This window comes from Macaca nemestrina, chromosome 8 (assembly GCF_043159975.1).
Source record: "Macaca nemestrina isolate mMacNem1 chromosome 8, mMacNem.hap1, whole genome shotgun sequence".
Lineage (NCBI taxonomy): Eukaryota > Metazoa > Chordata > Mammalia > Primates > Cercopithecidae > Macaca > Macaca nemestrina.
This window is the reverse complement of record NC_092132.1, coordinates 114,865,777-114,890,270: the sequence shown is the minus strand read 5'-3', so window position 1 is coordinate 114,890,270 and position 24,494 is coordinate 114,865,777. Positions and strand designations below refer to the sequence as shown.

The following is a 24,494-nucleotide window of genomic DNA, read 5'->3' as shown; positions in this document are numbered from 1 at the left end:
TATGTATGTCTCTGCGTGTGAGATGGGTCTCCTGAATCCAGCAGACTGATGGGTCTTGACTCTTTATCCAGTTTGCCAGTCTGTGTCTTTTAATTGGAGCATTTAGTCCATTTACATTTAAGGTTAAGATTGTTATGTGTGAACTTGATCCTGCCATTATGAAATTAACTGGTTATTTTGCTCGTTAGTTGATGCAGTTTCTTCCTAGCCTCGATGGTCTTTACATTTTGGCATGTTTTTGCAATGGCTGGTACCGGTTGTTCCTTTCCATGTTGAGTGCTTCCTTCAGGGTCTCTTGTAAGGCAGGCCTAGTGGTGACAAAATCTCTAAGCATTTGCTTATCTGTAAAGGATTTTATTTCTCCTTCACTTATGAAACTTAGTTTGGCTGGATATGAAATTCTGGGTTGAAAATTCTTTTCTTTAAGAATGTTGAATATTGGCCCCCACTCTCTTCTGGCTTGGAGAGTTTCTGCCGAGAGATCTGCTGTTAGTCTGATGGGCTTCCCTTTGTGGGTAACCCGACCTTTGTCTCTGGCTGCCCTTAAGATTTTTTCCTTCATTTCAACTTTGGTGAATCTGGCAATGATGTGTCTTGGAGTTGCTCTTCTCGAGGAGTATCTTTGTGGCGTTCTCTGTATTTCCTGGATTTGAATGTTGGCCTGCCCTACTAGGTTGGGGAAGTTCTCCTGGATGATATCCTGAAGAGTGTTTTCCAACTTGGTTCCATTTTCCCCCTCACTTTCAGGCACCCCAATCAGACGTAGATTTGGTCTTTTTACATAATCCCATACTTCTTGCAGGCTTTGTTCATTTCTTTTTCTTCTTTTTTCTTTTGGTTTCTCTTCTCACTTCATTTCATTCATTTGATCCTCAATCGCTGATACTCTTTCTTCCAGTTGATTGAGTCGGTTACTGAAGCTTGTGCATTTGTCACGTATTTCTCGTGTCATGGTTTTCATCTCTTTCATTTCGTTTATGACCTTCTCTGCATTAATTACTCTAGCCATCAATTCTTCCACTTTTTTTTCAAGATTTTTAGTTTCTTTGCGCTGGGTACGTAATTCCTCCTTTAGCTCTGAGAAGTTTGATGGACTGAAGCCTTCTTCTCTCATCCCGTCAAAGTCATTCTCTGTCCAGCTTTGATCCGTTGCTGGCGATGAGCTGCGCTCCTTTGCCAGGGGAGATGCATTCTTATTTTTTGAATTTCCAGCTTTTCTGCCCTGCTTTTTCCCCATCTTTGTGGTTTTATCTGCCTCTGGTCTTTGATGATGGTTATGTACTGATGGGTTTTTGGTGTAGGTGTCCTTCCTGTTTGATAGTTTTCCTTCTAACAGTCAGGACCCTCAGCTGTAGGTCTGTTGGAGATTGCTTGAGGTCCACTCCAGACCCTGTTTGCCTGGGTGTCAGCAGCAGAGGCTGCAGAAGATAGAATATTGCTGAACAGCGAGTGTACCTGTCTGATTCTTGCTTTGGAAGCTTCCTCTCAGGGGTGTACTCCACCCTGTGAGGTGTGGGGTGTCAGACTGCCCCTAGTGGGATGTCTCCCAGTTAGGCTACTCAGGGGTCAGGAACCCACTTGACCAGGGAGTCTGTCCCTTCTCAGATCTCAACCTCCGTGTTGGGAGATCCACTGCTCTCTTCAAAGCTGTCAGACAGAGTCGTTTGCGTCTGCAGAGGTTTCGGCTGTGTTTGTTATTGTTTACTGTGTCTTGTCCCCAGAGGTGGAGTCTACAGAGACAGGCAGGTTTCCTTGAGCTGCTGTGAGCTCCACCTAGTTCGAGCTTCCCAGCAGCTTTGTTTACCTACTTAAGCCTCAGCAATGGCGGGCGCCCCTCCCCCAGCCTCGCTGCTGCCTTGCCGTGATATAGCAGATTGCTGTGCTAGCAATGAGGGAGGCTCCGTGGGTGTGGGACCCTCCCGGCCAGGCGTGGGATATGATCTCCTGGTGTGCCTGTTTGCTTAAAGCGCAGTATTGGGGTGGGAGTTACCCGATTTTCCAGGTGTTGTGTGTCTCAGTTCCCCTGGCTAGGAAAAGGGATTCCCTTCCCCCTTGCGCTTCCCAGGTGAGGCAATGCCTCGCCCTGCTTCAGCTCTCGCTGGTCGGGGTGCAGCAGCTGACCAGCACCGATCGTCTGGCACTCCCCAGTGAGATGAACCCAGTACCTCAGTTGAAAATGCAGAAATCACTGGTCTTCTGTGTCCCTCATGCTGGGAGTTGGAGACTGGAGCTGTTCCTATTCGTCCATCTTGCTCCGCCCCCCCCTTATATTTGTTTTTAATCAATATTGAGTTAATTTTTGTATTTAGTGAAAGGAAGGGGTCCAGTTTCAGTCTTCTGAATAGATCTGTTGTTTCACAGTAGCAGAATCTATTATATAAATAACAGTGTACTATATACAAAAAAAAAAACTTTACTGACAGTTTATGTTTAAAGGTCAGTTCATTTAGGAAGTCAAGGGAAAGATAAGGCATTGACAAATGCTGCAGCATCATTTGATAAGTGTTGGGGCCATTGTCCCATTGCTTTTTGGTCATATGGAACATTGCCTATTTCAAAAACGTTTTTTAAAATATGGCAATCAATATAGCCTTAATATCCTTAATTTTTAGAGAATGAAAGTTTTTTGATCAATTTTCTATGTTGGGGGTCAGTTGTCATCAAAGGAGATCTATGTTGGTGTTCCTAGCTTGCTAGTTTTCTGAGTCCCTTTGAAAATGTTCAGCTGTGTTTTGGAGTCTCCCAGATTTGCAGATTCTCATTCCAATTTATTTTTTTCTTACAATGTCTCCTATTTTGGATTTTATACAAAAAAAGAGGATAGGGCTTCTTTCATTTTAGGTTTCTACTCAACAGCATTCAATAATTTCTCTTCCTCTGAGGAGCTAATAGATGAATCACTATAGGTCTACTCCCTTAGACGGTAAGTGGATAATAAAATAATACAACTAAAAATTCCTGAGTAAACTTTTTATGTCTCCTTGTGGCTTTGGAATATGCTTTATTTGGTTCTTAGCTCAGGTCTAGGGCATAACTTAAATTTGCGAAGATTACTATCTATACTAACAGTATTAAATAGGTATTAAATCATTAAATTGGTAGTTTTCTTGGGAGAGACCTTGAGGGAAAAGCAATTTGAATAGGAATTTGGGGAAGCGAGGTGAGGGAACAGGACAGTAGGTGATAATGTCAAAATAGGGTAATGAATGTTAGAGGCACAAGGAGATAAATTTCAGATTGATTTACTTTCGTTGGATTTTTCCAAAAAATCTTTAAGAGATGCAATTTTTGTATCAGAATATTGTTCTGAAAACCCTGAACTTTTGTTCTAAAGTCTGATCCTTTCCTATTTGGTACTTCTGTTCTCAAGCTCTTTTTAGCTACATCATCTTTGGCATGTCAAAAGTTCTCTATGATGGCAATTGCTATTTTAAATCATCTTTAGTGAAGTTTTGGTGGTTATTGAGGTAAACTAAAAATGGGGATTACAGTGAAAATCTATTTAGCAGTAATTCTGTCAGGTGTGTTTTAGATGCAGAGAGACCAATTTTAAGACAGTCATTTCAAACAGGGTCTGTAAGTTTTGTGAAACGGTACCTCTGTCTTTTGATTATTTTTCTCAACACTGTATAGTTAATAGCCCAAAAACAATTAGCCTTAGACTGTCCAAACATGATAAGGAGGTTTTCTATGTTAAAGTGATATTGATTTTAAAGACAAAGACTCTCTTCCTGAGGGTTTTTTAGAGCTCAGGGTAACCATTGTTGCTTCAGTGAAAAAACAGCCTAATGGGACCCTCTTATATATTTTTCTTTAAGGCTGGGCTAGACAATGTCTTATAGAATCTGTATACTGCCTGAGTTCTTTGAAGGTTGTTTTAAAACACTCAATACAGGATCAAATGTCATAAACAACAGAAAGAACAAATGATTCCATAACTTGATTAATAAAAGAAACAATATCAGCATATAAAGTTCACCCACCTCCTTGCTTTTGTTTTCTAGTTCAGCATTTTTTAATTTTTTTGAGATGGAGTCTTACTCTGTTGCCCAGGCTGGAGTGCAGTGGCTGGAGTGCAATGGTGCCATCTCGGCTCACTGCAACCTCTGCCTCCCAGGTTGAAGGGATTCTCCGCCCTCAGCCTCCCAAGTACCTGAGATTACAGGCATCCGCCACCACACCCAGCTAATTTTTGTATTTTTAATGGAGATGGGGTTTTGCTGTGTTGGTCAGGCTGGTCTCAAACTCCCGACCTCAGGTGATCCACCCGCCTCGGCCTCCCAAAGTGCTGGGATTACAGGCCTGAGCCACCATGCCTGGTCTAGTTCAGCATTTTGGATTCCCACTAGAGATGGGGCTTGACCACACATAAGGCTCAGGGAATACGCAGTACTGTTGTAGAGTATGAAAGTTCTAATAAACAAAATCAACAAGAGTCTTGAAGGTATTTTCAATAGAAGACCTCTAGGCAATCATAATTCACTCTAATTTGAAAAACAAAAAGCTGAAACGATTTAGAGTTCTTGCTCTAGTTTATCTACAAGGCTGCACGCCTAACAGAAGGCCTACATCTTTCCTTATAACTTTGACATGAAGTAACTTTGAAAGCATATTTAATTAATGTAAAACGTCAGCATAATAATAAAATACTTTTAATGAGAGGGGCATCAGAGTCTGACAACTTCACTTCACTTTACTAAGGAAAGGAGGCCCAGGGAGGTCACACAAGTTTCCCTCTATCACACTGCCTAGTGGAGAGACAGACCTGAACACTGACTTTGGGTTCTGTTAAGTGATCTCCTCATTTGTGCCATTGCACCCTCCTGGCTGGACTGGCTATTAAAAAACTGCCTAGAATTTATATAACATTTCACCCTACTCTGGCATGATTAAAAGCTATAGGCGACTGGGCCCAAGAGCCACTGATGATATTAAACTTCAAAAATTGATTGACGGCATGAAAGATTGTATGAGATTCAATTAATTTCAGCTCTGCTGAGTAAATACTAATTGTGAAAATTGCATAATTTTATTTTCTTTGCTTACTAATGTGCTACTCAGTCTCATCACTTCAGCCTGGGCAATCCAAGCATAGGTCCACACTGGTTGCAACTTCTTTCTATTTTATACCAGAAAATATATTTATGAGACCCTTTGCCCCAAGCTAGGGCCTGTTTTATTATATTTTGATGCTTCTTGTTCAATTAGACATTTTGGTAATAGGTGTGGTCTGGAAATATTTTTATGTGGAATATAGTTTTATGGATCTATCTTATCTCACCTTTGTCTTCCCCCTGCCCCAGATATTTAACTGCAGAAGACTAAAATGATGCATTCTTTTATTTGTATTTCCTCTACTTCTCAATTCTGATGCCCCAAAGGGACCAAATTTAGAAGTAGCAGCTTGTATAGTAGTCAATGTAACCAAGTGCAAGACATTGGTTTTCCTAACCAAATAAGCAGAAACACAGATAACCTGTGAGCCTTCATCATAGGCCTGCTCTGGGATTCAGATGGGGTGGGAAAGCACTGTAGTTCTACAGCAAAAGGAATTAACAACTAAGGTGAACAATTACATAAGCATCCACAAAATAGAGGCGTTTTGTCCAAAGTTTTTTGCAGCTGCGTAAGAAAAGAAAGAAAAAGAAGAAAAGAAAAACAGAAATAAACCCTGAAACGAGTCATTGACTTTTACTTGGGCCATACCAGGCAAAAAACCCCACAATACAACATAACAAAAAAACCAGCCACACATTCTTTTTTATAGAATCTCCTCCAAGAACATTTCTACAGCAGGTTGCTACAGTCCCTAATGTGATCAGCCCTTGACATAGTCTCTCCCACTATTGACTGTGCACCTTGAGGTTCCAGGAGGCACAGCGACTTCAGATGTCACAAGGGTTTGTCCTAAAATCTCCCAAACTAAACTTCCAGTCACTGCCTTTCTTAAACTGTGCTTTTAGGTGTTGTGGAGACCTCAGTTCAAAGCCCATGAAATGGAGGCAGGAATAGGAAAGCTGCCGAAGAAAATGCCTAAATCTCCCAGGGCTTTGGAGAATTAGGTGGTAGGACTGCCCTGCATAGGTATCATCATCCTAGGGGGAAAAGAAATTCCTGGCCAGGAATTTCACCCGGAGCAACAAGGCCTTGAGAGTCAAAAAACAAAAAACAAAAAAACAAAAAAAACCCCACAGATATTGCTGCCATCCTGACCCTCAAAAATGGAACTGAAAAGAGACACCAGAGAGATGTTGGGTTGTTAAGGGGTACATGGGAATATCCCATGTTTTGCTGCTTTTTCTCCTGGGCAAGGTAGGCTGCCAGGGCCACTCTGGGTTGGGTCCGTGGGCTTCAGGAGGTTGCAGAGAAAGCTTCCTGAGCCTCGTCAGGGAACCACTGGCTAATTGCAAAGGCTGTACTTGTTGCTCAGTAAAGCAGGATTATGGAATAATGACCCATCCCTGTCCCTGTCTAGAGTTTTAGTGTTTTGTTCATTGTAGATTTTTCTTGCACTAATTTTGATTTTTTTATACTATTGCATTCAGATGTTATTTATTTTGTATTCTTAGGTTTATACCTTAAATTTTGAGCCATCCTAATTGTGACTCTCTATATAATTTAGAGGAACTGGGAAGTTTAAATTAGATTTAATCAAAGAAGTATTTTGTTTGGAGCAAAGCACACAAACCCGATTACTTACTGGGTGAGTTCAAGAGTAGGTTTTTCGAAAAAGAATTGCTGATGATGGTGGATTCCACTCACAAATCTGTCCTGGCCTGTTCTGTAGCACCTTGTACATGTCTAGATTGTGCTCCTTAACAGAGTGAAATTTATAGATCATGTTCTCCAAGTATGAAAGTCTGTGAAATTATTGAAGAGAGCTCTCTTGTCAATTAAATAGTAGTAACAACAAATGATCTCTATTTTGATTACATATGACTAACATGATCAATGGAAGCTACCTCTAAACTACTAAGTGAAAGTAATAGGACAGTTATTATAGATGTTTGAATTTTTCATAATTTTAAAATTAGACATAACTAAATATATAAAGGACTGAAGTAGATGAACATTGATATTCTTTCTAATTTTAAAATTCAACAATTTTTATTTAGTGATTATTAGGATCTAATAATCTAACAATGGATGCTGACTCTAGTGTGGAGCAAGGAGAGTTAAATGAAGTGTTCTTTGTGTTTGTCATCATTATTGCACTACAGATATTATTTTTCTACTGTTTCATTTGGAATAAGAGTAAACAGCATTTTCACATGGGGTAGGGAAGTAAGGCAGGAAGTAAATAATTTATAGGCAATAGGGCGATAGTTGCTTATTTGTCTAACAATACAGAACCATTCGAATAATGTTGTTTGTTTTCTGTTTGCTGCAGAAGAAAGTATTCTAGGCTTATAAAAAGGAGTTTGTTTTTTAATCCTAGCTCTGCCCCCAGAAACTTTTTAGTCCTGGGTAATGATAAACTTTCTTATGGATCACATTATAATTTCCAGACTGAGTCTATCATTTCTTTAATATAATTTAAATTCTGTATTGTAATTTACTTAAGTTTTTGTTGTTGTTCATAGGTTCAAGAGGTGCTCCAATTTTCTGTTATGATGAAATTAATACCAGAGGAGACAAGTTTGGAAACTGTGGCACTGAATATTGTTTGTTTCAGTATGTATTTAGAAAATTATAAATCTGTTTGGAATGTAGGTTAGAGATTGCTAAAATCTAGGAAATATATTCTATGCAGTCAAATCGAATGTTGGGGGTCAGGTTTTCTTCATTACATAATCTGAGCTGGACAATATTATCCACTGCCTACAAGAACATGTATTTGGTGCCTATAATGTTAAAACAACAATGACCATAAAAATGGCCTCTGTTTATTGTTGTGATGAGCTAGACATTGTTATGCAGCTTATGTATATTATACATTTATAATATAGGTTATAAATATACAACTTACATACATCAAATGTGTATAAGAATTACTTATCTCATTTACTATTGAAAAAACTGGAGACCAGAGATCATTTTCTCAAATTTCAGCAGCTATTGTGGAACAGATCACAGCTGTCATAGTGTAAAAACCACCAGTTTTTCACTTGCCAGTTTGCCTCGTGAAACAAAAAAGAATCATAACATAAGTCATTGTGCAACAAAAAGGTACTGAGAGAAAATTGGATTTAAATTAGTAAATCACTTTTTAAAAATTTCACTATATCAGCATCCTGTGTTATCTCAATAAACAATAAGGTAATTTTTTTCTTCCTTGTGCTTCTAGACATATTCTATGTGGAAAATTAGTCTGTACATGGGAACACAAAGACTTAATATCACGTCCAAATTTATCTGTGATTTATGCACATGTACGAGACCAAACATGTGTGTCTACGTATCTACCCAGTAGGAAGCCACCTCCAGTAGCTTCAACTGTTTCAAGAACAACATATTATTCAGCTGATGACAGAGATGAAACATTTGTACAAGATGGTTCCGTGTGTGGTCCTGATATGGTAATTAGAAATACAAAAATTAAAGTGTTTTAAAATTATTTTTCTGGTTATACTCATTTTGACAATATACTAACCAATGCATTTTCTTCCATTTTTTCTTGTGGTAAAATGCACGTAATATAAAAATTGCCATTTTAACCTTTTAAAGTGTACAATTCAGTGGTATTATATACATTCATAATGCTGTAAAACCATCACCACCCTCTATCTTCATAAATCTTTTCATTTTGTAAAACTGAAACTCATTTCATTAAGCAATAACTCCCCATTCCTACCTCCCCTGATCCCCTAAAAAACCACCATTCTACTTTCTGACTCTATAAATTTGACTACTATAGGTATCTGACATAAGAGGAATAATATAGTATTTTTCTTTATGTGACTGTCTTATTTCACTTAGCATAAGACACTTAAGTTTCAGCTATACTGTAGTATGTCAGAATTTCCTTCATTTTTAAAGCTGACTACTATTCCATTGTATGTACATTCTGCATTTTATCTATACATCTGTTGATGACCATTTGTGATCATTCCATGTTTTAGCTATTATAAACAATGCCACTATAATCATGGCAGTATAAATATATCTTCAAAACTGTGCTTTCAATTTCTGGGGGTATATACCTGGAAGTAGAATTGCTGGATCACATGGTAGTTCTATTTTTGAATTTTTGAGGAACTGCTGTACCGTCTTCCACAGTGGCTATACCATTTTACATTTCCACTAGCCATGCATAATGGTTCTAGTTTCTCCACATTCTCACCAATACTTACTTTCTGTTTTTTTCCTTTTTTCGATAGTAGCCGTACTATCAAGTGGTATCTCACTGTAATTTTGATTTGCATTTCCCTGATGATTTGTGATTTTGAGCAGCTTTTCTTGTGCTTATTGACCATTTGTATATCTTCTTTAGGGAAATGTCTATTTAAATGCTATTCCTATTTTTAAATCATCTTTCTTTGTTGTTTAGTTTTAGGAATTCTTTATATATTTTGGATATTACTCTCTTATGATATGATTTTAAAATATTTTCTTTCATTCTTTGAGTTGCCTTTTTGCTCTGTTGATAGTGTCTTTTAATGCACAATTTAAAAACAATTATAAAATCCAATTAGTCTATTTTTTCTTTTGTTGCATGTACTTTTGGTGTCATAGCCAATAAATCACTGGCTTTTGCCCCATATTTTATTCTAAGAGTATTATAGTTTTAAGGTCTTATGTTTACCTATAGAATCCATTTCAAGTTCATTTTTGTATGTGGTGTTAGGTAAAGGTTCAGTTTTATTCTTTTGTGTGTGGACATCTTGTTTCTCTAGCACAATTTGTTGCAATGATTGTCCTCTCTCCATTGAATGGTCTCAGCACCCTTGTAAAAATTCAGTAGTATCTTTTGACCATATATGCAAGCATTTGTTTATGGGCTGTTTATTCTATTCCATTGGTAATATATTAGTCTTTATGCCAGTACCACAATGTTTTCATTCCTGTAGCTTCCTAGTAAGTTTTGAAATTGAGAAATGTGACTCTTTTAGCTTTGTTCTTGTTTTTCAAGATTGTTTTTGGGGTTCCTTGAGATTCTCTATGAATTTTAGTATAAATTTTTCCATTTCTGCAAAAAAATCATTGGAATTTTTATAGTAATTGTATTGAATCTGTAGATCACTTTAATATGGACATCTTAAACTGCCTTGTTAAATTAATTCTTTAAGTACTTTGCTTTAAGTACTTTTTGATGCTATCATAAATGGAAATGTATTCAAAATATCCCTTTCAGAGTGTTCATTGTTACTGTATAGAAATGAAGCCAGTTTTTGTATGTTGATTTTGTATTTTGCCACTTTGCTGAATACATTGTTAATTCCAACAGCTTGGTGTAATCCTTAGAGTTTTCTACCTGTAAAATTATGTCCTCTGGAAACAGAAAAGTTTTAATTGTTCCTTTCCAATTTGGATGCCTTTTATTTCTTTTTCTTGCCTAATATCTCTGACTAGAACTTCCAGTACAATGTTGAAGAGAAGTGGTGAAAGGAAGTATCCTTGCCCTGTTCCTGATCTTAGAGGAGAAGCTTTAAAGTCGTATCATTAAGTATAATGTCAGCTGTGGGGTTTTTATATATGGATTTTTATCATGTTGAGGTAGTTTTCTTCTACTTCATGACTGAGTGTACTTTGGGTGTTTGTGTCATGAAAGGTGTTGAATTTTGTTAAAACCTTTTCTTTATCAATTAAGATGATCATTTTGTTTTTCTCCTTCATTCTATTAATGTGGTTATTACATTGGTCAGTTATCATACATTGAACCATCCTTGCATTCCAGAAATCGCAGTTGATCATAGTGTGTACTCCTAATATAGCGCAGTTTGCCAGCATTTTACTGAGGATTCTGCATCTATGTTCATAATGGTTATTGGTCTGTATTTTTTCTTTATAGTATATTTTTCTGGCTTTGATATCAGGATAATGCTGTCCTCATAAAATGAGTTAGAAGATGTTTCCTCTTCTTCATGTTTTTGGAAAAATTTGAGAAGAACTGGTGTTAATTCTTCTTTACATATTTGAAGCCATTATGTCCAGAAATTTTCTTCATAGGAAGGTTTATGATTATTAATTAATTAATTGAATTATTAATTAAATCTCCTTATGAGTTAGGAGACTGTTCAGGTTTTTAAGTTCTTCATAGTGTTGATAGGTTTTGTGTTTCTATTAATTTGTCAGTTTTATCAAGCTAATACAGTCCACTGGTAAACAATAGGTCTTGGTATTCTTATAATCCTTACTATTTCTGTAGAATTGGTAGTAATGCTCTCACTTTTATTCCTGACTTTAGTAATTTGAGTTTTCTGTCTTTATTAGTATGTCTAGATAAAGGTTTGTCAATTTTGTTCATCTTTTCAAAGAACCAATTTTTGGTTTCATTAACTTTATTGTTTTACTCTGTATTTTATCTCTGCTTTACTCTTTATTTTCTTCCTTCTGCTAGAATTTAGTTTATTTTGTTTTGTTTTTTTCTATTTCCTTAAGTTGTAAAGTTAGGTTGTTGATTTTCAATTTTTCTTCTTTTTTATGTAGCATTTATGCTAATAAGTTTTCCCCCTAGAACTTCTTTCACTGCATTCCATAAGTTTTGGAATATTGAGTTTATATTTCTATTTGTTTGTAAGTGTTTTTTAATTTTCTTAGTGATTCTTTCTTGGTTTCACTGGTTCCTTAAGAGTGTTTTGTTTAATTTCTATAGCTTTGTGAAGTTTACAGTTTTCCTTAGATTATTTTTCCAGATTTTTAATTTACTTTTTTATTAGAAATTATTATTCTAAATTTTTGATAGATTAAATAATTTATTTTTAAATTTTGATAGATTCAGGGAGGTACATGTGCAGGTATTGGTGAAGTTTTGACATCTAGTGTGCCTGTCACCTGAATAATGAACATTGTCTCCAGTCAGTTATTTTTCAACCCTAACCCCCTGATTTTTCCCCACTTTTGGGGTTCCTGGTGCCTATTATTTCCATCATTATGTCCATGTGTACCCATTTTTTAGCTTTCACTTATAAGTGAGAACACATGGTATTTGATTTTCAGTTTCTGAGTTAGTTCATATATATGATAATGGTGTCTACCTTTATCCATATTGCTGTACTGCATGGGACATGATTTAATTATTTTTATTGCTATATAGTAATTAATGTATTATATATCTTTATATATCTAGATATAGAATTCATTAACATATATTAGTATAATATAAAATATATTATATATAATATATTTTGTAATTTTTATATATATTATATAATATATTAATATATAATATATTATATAATATATTAATATATAATATATTATATTAATGTATAATAAATGAATTATATAATTCATATATGATAAATTCAGAATAAATTCATATATAATCATATATAATAAATGAATTATATACCTAGATATATAGATATATAATACATGAATTACTACACAGTAATATATATAATATAAATACATAAATAATATGTAACAAATTCATTTAAGTATAATATATGATAAACGCATTTATTAGATATATAATATAATTAATATAATTTATTATTTATAATGAATTCTTATATATAATAAATGAATTATATATCTAGATATATAAAGATTTTTATAAAAGATATTTATATATAAAAGATAAAGATATATATCTAGATATATAAAGATATTGATAAATTTAGATAAATAATTCATTTATTATATATTATATAGTATATGATATACTATATAATATATACTATTATATACTATATACTATATATACTATATAATATATAGTATATAATAAATTATATACTATATAATAAATGAATTATATATCTGTGTTATGTTTACACATGAATTATATATATGTGTTACCTTTTCTCCACATGAATTATGTATATGTGTTACCTTTTCTTCACATATATATAATTATATATGTGTTACGTTTTATCCACATCCTCACCAACATCTATTGTTTTTAGACTTTTTAAGAATAACCATTCTGAGGCCTGGCGTGGTGGCACACACCTGTAGTCCCAGCACTTTGGGAGGCTGATGAAGGTGGATCATGAGGTCAGGAGATCGAGACCTTCCTGGCTAACACAGTGAAACCCTATCTCTACTAAAAATACATAAAAATTAGCCGGGCGTGGTGGCGGGTGCCTGTAGTCCCAGCTACTCGGGAGGCTGAGACAGAGGAATGGCATGAACCCTGGAGGTGGAGCTTGCAGTGAGCAGAGATTGTGCCACTGAGCTCCAGCCTGGGCGACAGAGCGAGACTCCATCTCAAAAAAAGAAAAACAAAAGAAAAAGAAAAAAGCCATTTGGACTGATGTGAGATAGGGCGTCATCATAACTTTAAATTACATTTCTCTGATCTTTGGTGATGCTCAGCATTTTATCATATGTTTGCTAGCCACTCGTATATCTTCTTTTTTGAGAGATGTCTGTTCATGTCCTTTGCCCACTTGTTACTGGGATTATTTGTTTTTCAGTTAAGTTGTTGCGTTCCTGGTGGATTCTGGATATCAGTTCTTTGTTGGATGCATAGTTTGCAAATATTTTCTCTCATTTTGTAGGTTGTCTGTTTACTCTGTTGTTATTTGTTTGCTATGTAGACACTTTTTTTAGTTTAATTAAATCCTATCTATTTTTTTTTTTGTTGTTGTTGCATTTGCTTTTGGAGTTTTAGTCCTAAATTCTATTTGGAGTTTTAATCCTAAATTTTTTGGACAGAAGAGTTGTTTCCTAGACTTTAGGTTTAAGTTTTAAATCCATCTTCAGTTAAGTTTTGTATATTGTTAAAGGTAGGGGTCCAGATTCATTCTTCTGCATTTGGCTAACCAGCTATCACAGAACCATTTATTAGAGAGTCCTTTCCCCACTTCTTATTGAATTTTGGGTGTGGATCTTTTATCCTGCAACTGTCCTGTGTTAACTTAGTTGTAGGAGTTTGATTGTGGATTTCTTGGAATTTTTTTATGTAGAAAATAATTTGGAAATAGAGATCATTTTATTTTTTCCTTTTCAATCTGTATATGTTTTATTTCTTTTTCTTGCTTTACTGCAATGGTTAGAACTTACAGTATGATGTTGAATAAGAGCGTTGAGAGAGGATGTCCTGGACTTTTTCCTAATCTAAGAGGAATGTATTAAGTCTTTCATCATTAAATATGATGTTAGATGTAGGTTTCTTTTTTTTTTTTTTTTTTTTTTTTTGCAGATGCCCCTTAAGTTGAGTCAACCATTTTCTACTGCTAACTTATTGAAGGTTTTTATTATACTTGTGTCTTGAATTTTGTCAAATGCTTTTTGTGTGTCGACTGATGTGGTCACATGATTTTTCTTCTTTAGTTCATTGAATGTTGGATTACATTAATCAATTTTTAAATGTAGAACCAGCATTACTTACTTGGTGTTAATATCACTTGGTCATTGTGTATAAATTTTTTATGCATTGTTGCATTTAGTTTGCTAATATTTTGTTGAATAATCTTTGTATCCAAATTCATGAGGGGTATTGGTCTGTAGTTTTTTTTTATTGCTGTTGTTGCAATGTGTTTATCTGATTTTGGTCATTTTATATGGCATTATAAAATTAATTGAAAACTGTTTTTTATTCTATTTTTGGAAAGAGATTGTGTAAAATGTATGTTAATTTTTTCTTTAAATGTTGATAGAATTCTCTAGTGAAATCATTTGGGCCTGGAAATTTCACTTTTTAGGAGGTTTTAAACTATGAATTCAATTTCTTCAGTTGTTGTAATGGTCTTCAGATTATAAGCTGTTTCTTGGTGATTTTTGGTTGTTCATGGTTTGCTAGAAATTGGTCAATTTCCTCAAAGTTTCTGAATTTATAAATGTAAAGCTGTTCGTAGTATTTCTTCATAATTCTGTGTAATGGCTGCAGGATCTGCAATGATATCCTTTATCTCGTTTCTGATATTGGTGATTTGTGTCTTCTTTTTTAAACTTGTCAGTCTTGCTAAAGTTATTAATTTCATAAAAAATTTCAAAGAATTTGCTTTTTGTTTCATTGGTTTTTCTCAGTCTTGCTAACAATTTATTAATTTCATAAAAAAATTTAAAGACTCCACTCTGTTATATTGGTTTCTTTATTATTTTCCAGTTTTTAATTTCATATGGAACTTGCAATCAATTTCATTGATTTCTGCTTTTATTATAATTTACTTTCTTTTGCTTTGAGTTTCATTTCTTCTTCCTTTCCTCCAGTTTCTTGAAGTGGCAACTTCAATGATTGCTTTGAGGCTTTTTCTCCTTTATAGCATTTGGTCTTATAAATCTCCCTCACAGAACTGTTTTAGCTGCATCCTACATATTTTAATGTATATTTTTGTTTTCTTTTGGTTCTATGTATTTTTTTAAGTTTCTTTGAGGGTTATTTGATACATGAATTTTTGATAAATGTATTGTTTTATTTCAACATATTTAGCGATTTTCCTATTGTATTTCTTTTACTGATTACAGGTTCGATTTTATTATTATCAGAGAACATGTTCTCATAATTTTAATTTTTAAAAACTTGTTGAGGTTTTCCTTATGATAAGGAATATGATATATCTTGCTGCATATTCCATAGGCGCTTGTAGAAATGTATATTCTGATGCTACTGGTTGTAGTGACCTGTATATGTGTCAATTAAATCCTATTTTGTTCAGATTCCCGTGTATCTGCTGACTTTCTGTATAATTTCTGTAAATTACTGAGACAAAGGTATCAAAATATCCAACTTCAATTGTGGATTTGTCTATTTTCCTTTCAGTGCTATTACTTTTTGCCTCATGTTTGGAGGCTTTGTGGTTTGGGGTGTAGATATTTAGGATAATTGTGTGTTATTGTTGGAATGATTATCATATCATGACATAGTGTCTTCATTTGTCTTTAGTAATTTTCTTTGCTCTGAAGTCTACTCTAAAGTATAAATATAGCTACTCCTGCTTTTATGGATAAAAGTTTGAACGATATATTTTTTCTGTCCTTTCTATCTCTGCCATTGAATTTGGGGAGAGTTTTTAAAAGCATCACATAGTTGAGTCATGCCTTTAATACAGTGTGGCCTGGTCTTTTGGTTGGTGTAATGTTATTGCCTAAGTATGTTATTTCATTATTTGTTTCCTCTGGTTCCTGTTCTTACTTTTGTCTTTTCTTGCCTTTCAATGGGTGATTTAAACATTGTTTTAGGATGCTATCTTGATCCAGTTATAACGTTTCTAAGTCAGCCATCTCTTTGAGTAGTTTTCATAGTGGCTGCTCAAGGTCTTACGATATATGTATGTGGCCTAAAGAGGCCACTTTGAGTGAAATGAGAAAACAACCTCACTCCCATTTTAGTTGTATTTACCTTCCCTACATTTAAGTATCATTGGTGGTGTTACAATTTTTGTTTCAATCATTAACTGTAATTTTAAAAACCTATAAAGAAATGGATAGTCCATTTTATTTACTCATCTTCCTTTCCTTGTTTTTTACTTCCTTTGTGGTGTTCCAAGATTTCTGATAAACATTTCTTTGCTATTTCAAGTTTACTGATTTGAGCTCAGTCACTTGGCTTTTTTTTTTTTTAATTTAGGTTATTCTATTTTTTCATTCTATAATTCCCATTTGGTTTATTTTTATATCACCTGTTCCTTTGCTAAGATTTTTGTATTTTTTAATTTGTTTCAAGAAGATTTGTAATTGATTATTCATTTATTTTTCTAATAGCTGCTTTACAGTCCTTGTCATATAATCCTGTCATCTGAATCATCTTGGTTCTGATATCAGTTGGTTGTCTTTTATCATTCAAGTTGTGATTTTCTCAGCTCTTGGAAAGACTTAGTTGCATCCAGAAATTGTATTTATTATGTTAGGAGACTCTGTGTCAAATATAAAGCACTGTTTTAGCAGCAAGCAATCTCGTTTAGGTCTTGGCCTTCTTTTGTGGGCTGTTCCAAAGGCAGTCAGAGCCTTTACAATGTTGTTTGGTTGGCTTGGTTTACCTATTGCCCCTGGGGCTCTCCATGGTCTTTGCTGGTGTCTCCTGGAAGGATAGGAGATTCGTCAGGCCAGCCAACTGCATGTCTCTCTGTAGGGGAGAGGTACGGTGGAGTTCTCCATCAGGTCCCAAGTTTCTCACTCCCACAGTTTTCCTTATGTCTCTGGATAGAGAAAGGGGTCTCAGACCTGCACATTCAAACAAGCCTCCTGTGCTAATATATTTGTTATGTTTCCATCTCTCCTTTTTGTTCTACCCATTCACCTGGTAATGTCTTTACATGGTATGAATTTTCACTCAAATGATTACATAGTCTTTAGGTGGACCTCAGGTGGGTCTCTTAAAGAATGTTTAAATAGAATATTGAAAAGTTAGGCAATTCTCCATTTTCCCTATTTATTTACAAGTTCAGCAGTATATGTTATTAATGATCTTCACACCTCTTTTAAGAGCAATATAATATTTTAGTAATTTTTATACATAAATTTTTTGATGTTCTGACATATATAATCTAGTAATTTTGCATACATTATTAGTGAGTAAATCTTTAGAAAAGAGCTGAAGATCTCAAATGAATAATAGTTTTGGTTGAGTAAGATATTATGTGAGCAAGAATTTTTCTTCATTAGCATGGTTTTTGCGATAACATTTTTTGAATTGTATTTATTGTTTCAATAGAAAAGCCAAATGTGTGTTGGTTTTTACTTTTTATAATGGACTCTGATTTTTTCCTGATTGGTAGATGAATACTTTAATTAAACTATTATTAGAATATTATGTTCTACTATATGTGCATTATTGTTATTATTTATATAACATACCAAAATATGAAAACAACATTAACAATTAATTAATGTTGCACAATATAATTATGCAATATTATTGGAAACATGTAATATTCTATAAATTAACAATATATTTAATATGATTTTAATAGTCTAATTGATTTAAGTCAAGAAGATACTATGTGAAGTTAAATTAACATACTATTTTTGAGAGAAAGCTTCTGAGTAGACTTGCTAAATACAAATTTATTTCTATTTAGTAACATTTTGATAATAAATAGCACATAAAAAAAAGTCCCTGTTATTTCTTGCTCATTTCAAAATATATGGAATACAAATATGATCTGAAGCCTCCCTTACTGTCAAAATCTAAATGGTATTAGCTCAAACCTCCATTACAGAGTCCTGACTCTCCTGTTTCTGCATATAGTCATTATTATGACCCAAAGACAAAACTCACTCCAAATATAAAACTCTTTCACAACATGGTGAATTTAGTGACAGTTTTTTGATAATTAAAGAAGATCACATAAATGTATGTCAGAAATTAGAAAAATTTAAATTCACCCATGAAACTTTTCTTTCTTAGAAGGCCTTTTATCCATCTCACCAAGGGGAGTGTCCCATTGTCCCATTACCTCATATAATTACCTGTTGTCCTTTCTTCCCTCTTTCTTTGTATTTTGTCATATGGAAGAGTAAACTATCTTCCTTTGCTGCTGATACTCATGATTTTGAGATCTCACTTCTCTACTCAATAGTTCTCCAACCTGGCTGCTCTTGAGAAACAACTGGATCCTCTCCCCAGAGTTTTTGATATAATGCTCTCAAGGGGAGCCCACACATGGGTATATTTAAAAATGTTCTTCAAATAATTCTTGAACTCAAATGACTAATCAAGTTGTTTTTTCCAGTAATTTATCTAAGTTGACTTCCGATACTAAATGGAAAGAAAATAACACCTCTGGTTTCTTACATATGATTACATCTTTACAATCTGAAAGTACGTAGTTTATTTCATGTTTACTTCAATGTAGTCACAATTTTTTTTTTCACTGGACACTCACAGCTTTTTAATGCAAACTTTTGATAATATGAATTCTAGTATTTTCTTGAATTTTTAAACGTGTTAGCCATGCACAAAATCTGATTTTTTGACTGATTTTATTTTGTACTTTTTTGCTTTGTTTTTAGTATTGTTTCAAAATGCGTTGTAAGCATGTTAGATTCCTGATGGATTTTGAAACGTGCGAGGCTTCTACTGAGTGCAGTGGTCATGGAGTAAGTAACTGCAATGTTTATTTTAAGCAGCTTGCTTTTAACAATCAAACAATTTGAAGATTTTAAAAAAATGACTTTTTTTGCTTGCCATTTTTATGTCATTTGGTGTCATTTAACAGTCTATAATTTATAACCTCAATTTTGTCTTCTTAAGAAACTTATCAAACTACTTATTAGAGAAGACAAAGAGAAAACATTTAAGATGATTCTGGATGTTTAAAATGTTTGATGGATATGTGAGGTGGATATGCTATAAGCAATAGAAGATAGAAACTGGTAAATAAAGATCATTAGAATTTTCTTGCTAATCATGCAAGTTAATTTAGTGTCTAGGCTGTCAGCTAGCAAGTAGATTATAATTAGTGGCAAGTTACTGGTAATTTGAGGTATTTGGGCCTGGCTATGGGGGGAGTTAAAAGAATTTTTTAGAAAAAATTTGATTTGACAACAAAAGCTAGATGTACTTTGCATAGTATGAACATCAGCAAGGGAAAATTTGATAAATTTATCTATTTAGATAAATTCTCTAGAATGAGATACTCTGTGGAGTAAGTATAGATTATTCATTAGTCTCCATCAAAATTATTCTTTTTTTTATTATTTAAGATTTGCAACAATTTTAACCATTGCCATTGTGAAAAGGGGTATAATCCTCCTCACTGCAAACCAAAGAAAGAAGCATTTGGAAGTACTGATGATGGACACTTTGTACCAGCTGGTTAGTGTTCTTAAAATTGTATTAATTATGTACAGTATGTAAGACAGTAAATTATAGGTTTCAAGCCAGATTACAAAGCAACTAATGTCAACTTGCTTTTATTTTATTTGTAAGATTTAAAAAATGTTGACAGTGCAAGTTTGTGCTGTTCTTTCTATATCAGCATTGACATTGTTTACTGAGAAAAAGTATGGCCAATGTTAGGCAGTTTTAAAAGTAGAAATTTTGGTGTGTAAAATTTGACCAGTTAATTTAAACTGTTCACTTTGGATCATCTCCTATATTTATATTTACTATTATATTTATGTTTACTGTATTTATTATAAACTCCTATAAACTAGAGCTTATAATAGTGTCAGTATAGTCATTATTATATTAATGTCCCTAGAATCTTTCAGACTGTCTTTTCTTCCTATTCACTTATAATTGGTTGTCTTTCTCCTGCATTGTAAGGGCTCCATGCTAATCTTTGGAAATTTGCTCTTTCTAATCCTGTCCTGATGTTCCTGAGTGGTATTTTGAGATTAATCAGACCTAGATGAATTGGGGTCAACTGGAGGTGCAAGGCATACCCTGGTTCTAGAAGGTATGAGTCTACCCCAAATAACTGGGAGCATAAATGAGCTGTGAACTCTACCCCCATCTCTCTCTTTTTGTGTGTGTGAGATGGAGTTTCGCTCTTGTCACCCAGGCTGGAGTGCAACGATCTCTGCTCACTGAAACCTCCACCTCCTGGGTTCAAGCAATTCTCCAGCCTCAGGCTCCTGAGTAGCTGGGATTACAGGTGCCCACCACCACGACCGGCTAATTTTTGTATTTTTAGTAGAGGAAGGGTTTCACCATGTTGGCCAGGCCTCTACCCCTATCTCTTTTAGGACCTTGCAAGAAAGTCCTGAAACTTTGGGGCAGACTTATCTGTAGCTTGGATGCTACATAAAAGCGTATATAGGCTGATCAGCTTTTTAAAGAGACAGTGCAAAGCCACATCAAACTATGTATCAGACAAAAAATACCCCATAATAATTAAGCCTATAACATATAACTATATGCGTATATTATTATTTTCATATGATAACATGAAAAATAAATGTTTATTTGAATATGTATTTTCAGTAAACAGTAGTTTACAGTGAGAAACAGAAAGTCCTATAATATAGCAATTTAGGGGGTGGAGCAAGATGGCCGAATAGGAACAGCTCCAGTCTCCAACTCCCAGGGCCAGCGACACAGAAGACAGGTGATTTCTGCATTTTCAACTGAGGTACTGGGTTCATCTCACTAGGGAGTGCCGGACAATCGGTGCTGGTCAGCTGCTGCAGCCCGACCAGCGAGAGCTGAAGCAGGGTGAGGCATTGCCTCACATGGGAAGCGCAAGGGGGAAGGGAATCCCTTTTCCTAGCCAGGGGAACTGAGACACACAACACCTGGAAAATCGGGTAACTCCCACCCCAATACTGCACTTTACCAAAGGTCTTAGCAAATGGGCACACCAGGAGATTATATCCCATACCTGGCTGGGAGGGTCCCATGCCCACGGAGCCTCACTCGTTGCTAGCACAGCAGTCTGCGATCTACCGGCAAGGCAGCAGCCAGGCTAGGGGAGGGGTGCCCGCCATTGCTGAGGCTTAAATAGGTAAACAAAGCGGCTGGGAAGCTCCAACTAGGTGGAGCTCACAGCAGCTCAAGGAGTCCTGCCTGTCTCTGTAGACTCGACCTCTGGGGACAGGGCACAGCTAAACAACAACAACAACAACAACAACAACAGCAACAACAACAACAACAACAAAAAGCAGCTGAAACCTCTGCAGATGCAAACGACTCTGTCTGACAGCTTTGAAGAGAGCAGTGGATCTCCCAACACGGAGGTTGAGATCTGAGAAGGGACAGACTGCCTGCTCAAGTGGGTCTCTGAGCCCTTAGTAGCCTGACTGGGAGACATCCCCCACTAGGGGCAGACTGACACCCCACACCTCACACGGTGGAGTACACCCCTGAGAGGAAGCTTCCAAAGCAAGATTCAGACGGGTACACTCGCTGTTCAGCAATATTCTATCTTCTGCAGCCTCTGCTGCTGATACCCAGGCAAACAGGGCCTGGAGTGGACCTCAAGTAATCTCCAACAGACCTACAGCTGAGGGTCCTGACTGTTAGAAGGAAAACTAACAAACAGGAAGGACACCCACACCAAAACCCCATCAGTACATCATCATCATCAAAGACCAGAGGCAGATAAAACCACAAAGATGGGGAAAAAGCAGGGCAGAAAAGCTGGAAATTCAAAAAATAAGAGCGCATCTCCCCCTGCAAAGGAACGCAGCTCATCGCCAGCAACGGATCAAAGCTGGACAGAGAATGACTTTGACAAGATGAGAGAAGAAGGCTTCAGTCCATCAAACTTCTCAGAGCTAAAGGAGGAATTACGTACCCAGCGCAAAGAAACTAAAAATCTTGAAAAAAGAGTGGAAGAATTGATAACTAGAATAATTAATGCAGAGAAGGCCATAAACGAACTGACAGAGATGAAAACCGTGACACGAGAAATACGTGACAAATGCACAAGCTTCAGTAACCAACTCGATCAACTGGAAGAAAGAGTATCAGTGAGTGAGGATCAAATGCATGAAATGAAGCGAGAAGAGAAATCTAAAGAAAAAAGAAGAAAAAGAAATGAACAAAGCCTGCAAGAAGTATGGGATTATGTAAAAAGACCAAATCTACGTCTGATTGGGGTGCCTGAAAGTGAGGGGGAAAATGGAACCAAGTTGGAAAACACTCTTCAGGATATCATCCAGGAGAACTTCCCCAACCTAGTAGGGCAGGCCAACATTCAAATCCAGGAAATAGAGAGAATGCCACAAAGATACTCCTCGAGAAGCGCAACTCCAAGACATATAATTGCCAGATTCACCAAAGTTGAAATGAAGGAAAAAATGTTAAGGGCAGCCAGAGAGAAAGGTCGGGTTACCCACAAAGGGAAGTGTTGGAAGTTCGGGCTAGAGCAATCAGGCAAGAGAAAGAAATGAAGGGTATTCAGTTAGGAAAAGAAGAAGTCAAATTGTCCCTGTTTGCAGATGACATGATTGTCTATTTAGAAAACCCCATTGTCTCAGCCCAAAATCTCCTTAAGCTGATAAGAAATTTCAGCAAAGTCTCAGCATACAAAATCAATGTGCAAAAATCACAAGCATTCTTATACACCAGTAACAGACAAACAGAGAGCCAAATCATTAATGAACTTCCATTCACAATTGCTTCAAAGAGAATAAAATACCTAGGAATCCAACTTACAAGGGATGCAAAGGACCTCTTCAAGGAGAACTACAAACCACTGCTCAGTGAAATAAAAGAGGACACAAACAAATGGAAGAACATACCATGCTCATGGATAGGAAGAATCAATATTGTGAAAATGGCCATACTGCCCAAGGTAATTTATAGATTCAATGCCATCTCCATTAAGATACCAATGGCTTTTTCACAGAATTGGAAAAAACTGCTTTAAAGTTCATATGGAACCAAAAAAGAGCCCACATTGCCAAGACAATCCTAAGCCAAAAGAACAAAGCTGGAGGCATCACGCTACCTGGCTTCAAACTATACTACAAGGCTACAGTAACCAAAACAGCATGGTACTGGTACCAAAACAGAGATATAGACCAATGGAACAGAACAGAGCCCTCAGAAATAATACCACACATGTACAGCCATCTGATCTTTGACAAATCTGACAAAAACAAGAAAAGGGGAAAGGATTCCCTATTTAATAAATGGTGCTGGAAAAATTGGCTCACCATAAGTAGAAAGCTGAAACTGGATCCTTTCCTTACTCTTTATACGAAAATTAATTCAAGATGGATTAGAGACTTAAATATTAGACCTAATATCATAAAAATCCTAGAAGAAAACCTAGGTAATACCATTCAGGACATAGGCATGGGCAAGGACTTCATGTCTAAAACACCAAAAGCAATGGCAACAAAAGCCAAAGTTGACAAATGGGATCTAATTAAACTAAAGAGCTTCTGCACAGCAAAAGAAACTACCATCAGAGTGAACAGGCAACCTACAGAATGGGAGAAAATTTTTGCAATCTACTCATTTGGCAAAGGGCTAATATCCAGAACCTACAAAGAACTCAAACAAATTTACAAGAAAAAAACAAACAACCCCATCGAAAAGTGGGCAAAGGGTATGAACAGACATTTCTCAAAAGAAGACATTCATACAGCCAACAGACACATGAAAAAATGCTCATCATCACTGGCCATCAGAGAAATGCAAATCAAAACCACAACAAGATACCATCTCACACCAGTTAGAATGGCAATCATTAAAAAGACAGGAAACAACAGATGCTGGAGAGGATGTGGAGAAATAGGAACACTTTGACACTGTTGGTGGGATTGTAAACTAGTTCAACCATTATGGAAAACAGTATGGGGATTCCTCAAGGATGTAGAACTAGAAGAACTGTATGACCCAGCCATCCCATTACTGGGTATATACCCAAAGGATTATAAATCATGCTGCTATAAGACACATGCACATGTATGTTCATTGTGGCACTATTCACAATAGCAAAGACTTGGAATCAACCCAAATGTCCATCAGTGACAGTCTGGATTAAGAAAATGTGGCACATATACACCATGGAGTACTATGCAGCCATGAAAAAGATGATTTT

The 24,494-nt window shown here is 35.5% G+C and overlaps 1 protein-coding gene across 2 annotated transcripts in view; it reads left to right on the top strand.

Annotated features, from left to right (window-relative positions):
* The window catches only part of LOC105476553 (disintegrin and metalloproteinase domain-containing protein 5), a 135,287-nt gene that overhangs the window by 94,895 nt on the left and 15,898 nt on the right, over positions 1 to 24,494 (top strand). For both annotated transcript variants that reach the window (XR_984127.2, XM_011732583.2), the window contains exons 15-18: positions 7,584 to 7,674; positions 8,288 to 8,519; positions 19,006 to 19,092; positions 19,699 to 19,810. Coding sequence is in view for 1 of the 2 variants with exons in the window: in XM_011732583.2 (XP_011730885.2) it covers positions 7,584 to 7,674; positions 8,288 to 8,519; positions 19,006 to 19,092; positions 19,699 to 19,810 (522 nt within the window). In the remaining variant the exon portion in view is untranslated. The remainder of the gene's footprint in view (positions 1 to 7,583; positions 7,675 to 8,287; positions 8,520 to 19,005; positions 19,093 to 19,698; positions 19,811 to 24,494) is intronic.